Source organism: Solanum tuberosum, unplaced genomic scaffold (genome assembly GCF_000226075.1).
Source record: "Solanum tuberosum cultivar DM 1-3 516 R44 unplaced genomic scaffold, SolTub_3.0 scf00006, whole genome shotgun sequence".
Taxonomy (NCBI): domain Eukaryota; kingdom Viridiplantae; phylum Streptophyta; class Magnoliopsida; order Solanales; family Solanaceae; genus Solanum; species Solanum tuberosum.
In genome coordinates this window covers 3,931,295-3,938,602 of record NW_006238932.1, presented here as the reverse complement: position 1 = coordinate 3,938,602, position 7,308 = coordinate 3,931,295, and the positions used below count along the sequence as shown (strand labels likewise).

General features: G+C 41.4%; 1 protein-coding gene across 1 annotated transcript; it reads left to right on the top strand.

The window, feature by feature from the left end:
• Positions 1–5,642: 5,642 nt before the first annotated feature.
• On the top strand, positions 5,643–6,446 carry LOC107060669 (uncharacterized). The gene has a single exon (XM_015308827.1). The coding sequence runs from the start codon at positions 5,643–5,645 to the stop codon at positions 6,444–6,446; it is 804 nt and encodes a 267-aa protein (XP_015164313.1).
• Positions 6,447–7,308: the final 862 nt, after the last annotated feature.

Genomic DNA, 7,308 nt, shown 5'->3' with positions numbered 1-7,308 from the left:
CACACTAAGTAGTGCATTCTTAAGAATTCATAGTTCATTAACATTCTTTGTGGGGGTAAGCCTTAACCGACATAGACAATGTGAGAAATTCATGGAATCCCGGTGTCACTCTCACAGGATAAGGGATTCCTACTTGCCTAAGGTAGGACCATTATTTTAGCTTAAGTGGATCCACTAGCTAGACCTATGTGGGCAAATATTTATGGGATATGGAGATTGCTACTAGATACCCCGCCTCAACTCACGGATGGGCATCCACCTCAATAGATTGTTACTAGATACCCCGCCTCAACTCCCGAATGAGCATTCATCTCAATTCATATCCACTCGGTGCTTAGCGTTATTCCACATAGAGTACTTAACATTCATTACATTAGTCATCATTATGGAATAAAAAATTGTTACTAGATACCCCGCCTCAACTCCCGGATGGGTATCCATCTCAACCCAACATTCATTTATTAGATAGCTCATAAATCCAGAGATGAGAATAGCCTTTCAACTAAGAATCCCATATTGTGAGAAAGTCCTTCCACAATATGTCATTATTATTCATTAGAATACAATTGAGAATAGCCTTTCAATCAACCCATCACTATTAACATAATCATAGAAACTTCATTCATTAGTCATTTATGAGTGTGTGTGTAGGTGAGAATCACCTTTCACATATAGCCTCATCATTCATAGGTGTTAATTGAGAAATAACATTCAATCATAGTACGATTTCATTCCCAACATAATCATAACACTTTCATTGAGATCACACACATATATACTTCACATCATAATCATACATAATCCTTCATGAAATTTCCCCATTGGGCTATGAACCAACATCAACCCATAAATCTAAGACACTACAATAGATAAGGAAATTGACATGATTCAATAACTAATCCAATATAAAAATCAACAATTCAACATACTTGCATAATTAACCAATTCCCAATCTCAACTCATCACTTAAGAATTTGGGGGAAAACATGGGTTCTAGGAAGAAATCATCTTAATTCATCATTAGAACCACAATTCATTTAAAACTCAATGCAATAAAGCCTTTGAAAATCGTTCGGAATCGAACCCATGCAAAGATTGAAAACTAGGGTTTTTGGAGAAACATTGGGGATTTGAAATCAACTTTGAAATTGGCTCCTTGAAAGAAACTAAGTCAAGGATGAAGACTACCATACCTTCTACGAAAGAAATCCACGAAAATACCTTGAAAAACTTGAAGTCTTGACCTTGGAAGCTTGAATCCTTTACCTCCAATGGAGGTTTCTAGAGAGAGAACTTTTGAGAAGAGAGGTTTCTAACTTTGGGGTGTTTTGAAATAAGGAGTAAATGACTTGTTTTAGGACTTAAAACTATATATACTAGTGATATAAAACAATTAAAAAAAACACCACACATTAATTATTTAAAATGAATACCTAAAACACCCTCAACTAAGGCATTCCCGTAAGGGACCACGCCCACTTTGACGGGTCGTGAGGGGCACCATGGCTAGTGGTGGTGCCCATGGTCTCTTAGGCAGTGTGCCTCTCTAACTTGCCAAGCCTTCAAGGGCCTAAGGCAAGTCCACAAGACCTCCCACGATCCGTGGTCAATACCACGAGTCGTGGTTGAGGTCGTGGTCTTGAGGCAGTGTCAAGGCTTCCCAAACCTTGCCTCCACACGCCTAAGTGATTTTCATGATCACGCCCCCATATCTCGTCAAGGGCACCAAGGCCTATGGTGGCGCCCGTGGTTCCTTGACCAGTAGTTCCCTTATCATCCACCAACTCCCATTAAGCTAAGGCAACCCCACAAGCCTTCCCATGGCCTGTGGTCATGACCACGCATCGTGAAGTGGCTCGTGAAGTGGTGCCTTGGCTTGGCACCTCACAAGGGCACACTGCCATGCCAATCACAGATGGTGGTACCACGATTCGTGGTGGATACCATGGGTCAAGAAGACCCTCGTGGTCATGGTAGGCAATGTCTAAGCCTAGTTTTTAGGCAGCCTTGGCCCCTCACCATGGCCTACACCCAAAACCCTTAGCCCTTGCCTTAACCCTTGACATTAACCATCACGTTTAGGCTTTAGATTAACCTATTATTTTCTGAGTCGTTACATTATCTCCCCCTTAGGAACATTCCTCCTCGAATGACAATTTAAACACATTAAGGGATGACGACTCAAGACTAGAAGCCCATCATGCATGAAACATCAATACAATGCACAAAACGATAGGAGGAAACATAAACTCCACATCAATAAGTTCAATGCAACACAAGAAAGTAGGAACTACATCTACAAGCTCATTATGTACAAAAACATCAACATTTCTCATTTTGTTGGAGTAATTTCCTTCTCCAACTCACATCATGCTCATCTTAACATCATTAAGCAGATTATGCAACTCTTCATAAAAGCACATTTAGGCATGTTCAACAATCAACCTCATGAAGCATATAGACAACTCATACTAGATGCAAATCAACATGAGGAACACAATTCATGAAAACTCATTTTCTCATATAAACATAAACTCATTAAGAACATGCATAACATAAGGAGACCATGGAAACACCTAATCACACATGACTCCAAAACATGAAAGAAGCTACAAGGAACTCTTGGTCTCAAGCTTGAATATGAATAACATGAAAGAGATAAGGTTATCAAAACACTCAACAACTTTACTATTCAACATACTATCCCCGACTTAGGAGTAAACCCAACTAAGGTTAACATGAAAACATCATAGGAACCTCAATACAACACTCACAATCTATAAGGAACTATCACATACCGGTGCCTTCATCCGGATGAACTCCTTTGTCCTTGTTAGCTTGAAGCACATAGAAACGATTTTTCTTTGGAGTATTAGGATCTGAACCATCAAGAGAAGCTTGCTTATCAGCCCTTCCTTTTGCCGAGAGTGTTGGGCTATCTCTCATCTTATGACCCTTCTTTCCACACCCAAAGCAATTATCTGTGCCAGCAAGGCACTTACCAAAATGTTGCTTCCCACACTTGGCATATCTAGACCTCTCAAAAGAAGAACCACTTCCATTCCCTTCTTGAGACTTAGGGTTAGACACCCTATCATTGTTGACCATTAAGTAATCTTGATTGGAGAACCTCTTTTTGGACCTTGGTTGACGTTGCTCATCGGACCTAGACCTCTTCATCTCTCTACTCTTCCTCTCAAGTTTGGACTCCTCAATAGATTGAACATACCCAATGAGTCTAGAAATGTACATGTCATCATGAAGCATTGTCGTACGACACTCTTCCTTAACTAGGTCGGATACACCGGTCGCAAATTGACTCATCTCATCCCTAGGGTTGGACACCAAAGATAGAGCATACTTAGACAACAGGGTAAATTTCAAGGAATACTCCTCCACACTCATGCTCCCTTGCCTAAGGTTGATAAATTCCTCCACCTTAACCTCCCTCTTCTCACGGGGAAAGTACCTACCAAGGAAAACTTTCTTAAACTCCTCCCATTCTATAGGACCCGCTTCCATAGGTCTATTGCTTTTCCATTGAGTGAACCAAACTTGGGAAAGATCCCTCAATTGGTAGGAGGCAAGTTCCGGTTTTTCTCTAGAAGTCACCCCCATAGCATTGACTATCTTATACACCTCATCCAAAAACTCTTGGGGATCCTCTCCCACCTTAGAACCAAGAAATATCAGAGGATTCATCCTCACAAAGTCCCTCAACCTAGAAGCCATAGTACTCTAATTAGCATTCACTTTAGTCCCCACATCCCTATTAACTTGGCCCGTCATAGCTTGGGCTAATGTTAGAAAAGCCGACCTAATATCTTCATTAGTCATGGCCGGACCATCAATCGGAACTTGGTTTTCTTGAGGAACTTGATCAACTTGGTCACCTTAAGGACCTTGAGGATCTTGGGGAGGAGCTCCCTCATTCACATTCTCCTCTTCCACTATTATTGCGGGCGTCCTTCTTCTATTCATATCCTATAAACACAAAAGAAGGATTAGGAAAAGGACACTTAAAGAGCTAAACTCTAAGGCACGACTTCAAGAGTAATGAAAGAAGTGTAAATTTCTAACGTCCTATAGCCTCTCACTCATAGATGTGTCGCGACTCACTCTGATGAACAAGATTCTACTAGACGTGGATTGTGAGACATCAATCCTAAAAACCATTCCTAAAACCTTATGCTCTGATACCACATTTGTCACCACCCGAGCCTACACCTCGGAAGCGACACGACGTATAAGACTTATAAAAGTCTCATACAAGCCTCATAGCATTCATAACATTCGATATAAAGAAAATGGTACGAAATTAAAACCATATTTAAAACCATACAATAAAAAACAACCCCATACATTAATTAATTAAAATGAAATTACCTAAAACACCCTCAACTAAGGAAGCCCCGTCATGGACCATGCCCACTTTGACGGGTCGGGAGGGGCACCACGGCTCGTGGTGGTGCTCGTGGTCCCTTAGGTAGTGTGCCTCTCTAACTTGCCAAGCCTTCAACGACCAAAGGCAAGTCCATGATACCTCCCACGATCTGTGGTCAAGACCACAAGTCGTGGTTGAGGTCGTGGTCTTGAGGTAGTGTTAAGGCTTCCCAAGCCTTGCCTCCACACGCCTAAGTGATCTTCACGATCACTCCACCTTGGCTCGTGAAGGGCACCACGACCCGTGGTCCACGGCCCGTGGTCCCTTGACCAGTAACTCCCGTATCATCCAACAACTCCCATTAAGCTAAGTCAACCCCACGAGCCTTCCCATAGCCCGTGGTCATGACCATGAGTCGTGAAGTGGCTCCTGAAGTGGTGCCTTGGCTTGGCACCTCATAAGGGCACACTTCCATGCCAACCACGGGTGGCACCATGACTCATGGTGGCCACCACGGGTCAAGAAGACCCTTGTGGTCATGGTAGGCAGTGTCTAAGCCTAGTTTTTGGCAGCCTTGGTCCCTCACCATGGCCTACACCCAAAACCCTTAGCCCTTTCCCTTAACCCTTTATGTTAACCCTCACATTTAGGCTCTAGATTAACCTATCATTTTCTGAGTCGTTACAGAACCACTCGGCGATCCGCCGACTGCTCCTTTTTCTCGCCAACATGGTTCTTTCCTTCAAGGCTTGGCACACTGGAACTTTAGTCAGTCAATTAGCCGTTGGGCGACTCACCAAGTGGACTTGGCGATCAACAATCTTGCCTTTATTCATTCATTTATCCCGTTTTGTTACTTTTTGCAAATTAGTGTCCTGGCTTTGTTCCTCAATCCATATACCTAGGAATCAAGGGTTTTACATCAGTTACTGGCACAAAATAAGCATCTGAGGATACTAAACCTATATAAATAAAGCCCAAAATTAGTCCAAATCTCGAACTCATCAGTGCCTCCTTTGCTACCTATAAAGTTGCTGCCTAAAGTTACTCCACTATTCCCCAAAGATTAAAAAACAGGGTTGAAGACACAAAGTTCCAAAAATGTCTTTGTGTCTTTAAAACTCTTTCCATTAATCTTCCTTTTGTGGAGGGTTTGTTAGAAATGTCGGGTTATGAAAAGTTTATGAAAGAGTTGGTCACAAAGAAGAGAAGTATGGATTTTTAGACAATTGAAGTATCCCATAGTAGTAGTGCCATTATGTCAAGCAACGTGGTTGTCAAGAAGAATGATCCGAGGGATTTTACTATTTCATGCACTATCGGGATGTTCCAATTTGCTAAAGCATTATATGATTTTGGGGCTTGTATAAATTTGATGCTCTATGACATTTTCAAGAAACTCGGGTTGGGTGAACCAAAACCTACAACTATGCGTCTTCTCATGGCCAACCGCTCTATCAAGCACCCCATGGGAATTCTTTATGACATTTTGGTGAAGATGGACAAATTTATATTTCCAGCTGATTTTGTGATCGTCAATTGCGAGATTGATGATGAGGTCCCTATTATTCTTGGTAGGCTATTCATGGCTACCGACAAAGCTCTAGATGATGTGGAAAGCAGTGAATTGACATTTCGGATAAATGATGAGGAAGTTACATTCAATGTTTGCAAATTGATGAAGCAACCAAGTAACCTCCATGTGATATTGGTCATTGATGTGATTGATGAAGTACTTGCTAGTGTGAGTGAAGTTTCTTGTGTTGGTGAATCTTTGACGCCCGTTCTTCTGAACTATTATGGGGAGAAAAGTCAAGATTATGATGAATTGGTGGCTGCTCTATCGTGTTTAGGTTCTTATTCTAATAGAGATTTGAAACTTGATATCGATTTGAAGAATAGAGAAAGTCCTCCCACAAAGCGATCTATGGAAGAACCACAAAAGCTAGAATTGAAGGTACTTCTCTCTAACCTTCATTATGTGTTCTTGGGAGCCAATAATACTTTGCCCCATGATTATTGTGGTAGATTTGATTCAATGGCAAGTGCAAGTGCTTTTTAGTGTGTTGAAGAGGCTTATCAAACCTATTGGGTGGGCGATTGCCGACATTATGGGAATTTCTCCCGATATTTGTACTTAGAAGATTTAATTGACTAGTGATTGTAAGCCAAGTATTGAACATCAAAGGATGTTGAATCCTCCAATGCAAAAAGTCATCAAGAAAGAGAATATCAAGCCAGCTTGATACAGAAGTTGTCAACCCTATTGCTGATAGCAAGTAGGTTAGTCCCGTTCAATTTGTTATGAAAAAGGATAGTATGACGTTGTACCTAATGTCAAAGGGGAGCTTGGTCCAGTGCTACCGGTTACCGGTTCACATGTATGTATGGACTATTGGAAATTAAATCTATAGATCGAGAAGGATCATTTCCCTATGCCCTTAATGGACCAAATGCTTGATAGACTTGCGGGGCGTGGACGATATTGCTTATTAGATGGTTACTGCGGTTATAATCAAATCATCATTGCACCGGAAGATCAAGAAAAGTGAACCTTCACATGTCCCTATGGGATGTTTTCTTTCAAAAGAATGTCTTTCAGATTGTGCAATACACTGGCAACATTTCAACATTACATGCTCTCTATTTTTGCCGATATGGTAGAGGATTCGATGGAGGTTTTCATGGATGACTCTTTGGATGTGGGAGATACATTTGAAGCATGCCTTGAGCGCCATGGTAGACTTTTGCCAAGATGTGTCGAAGAAAATTTTGTTCTACATTGGGAGAAATGCCAATTCATGGTTATGAAAGGTATTATATTGGGGCACAAAATTTTGGGACAAGGCATACAAGTTGATCAAGCTAAAGTTGAAGTTATTTCCATGTTTCCTCCTACTATCTCAGTGAAAGGTGTTAGAGGT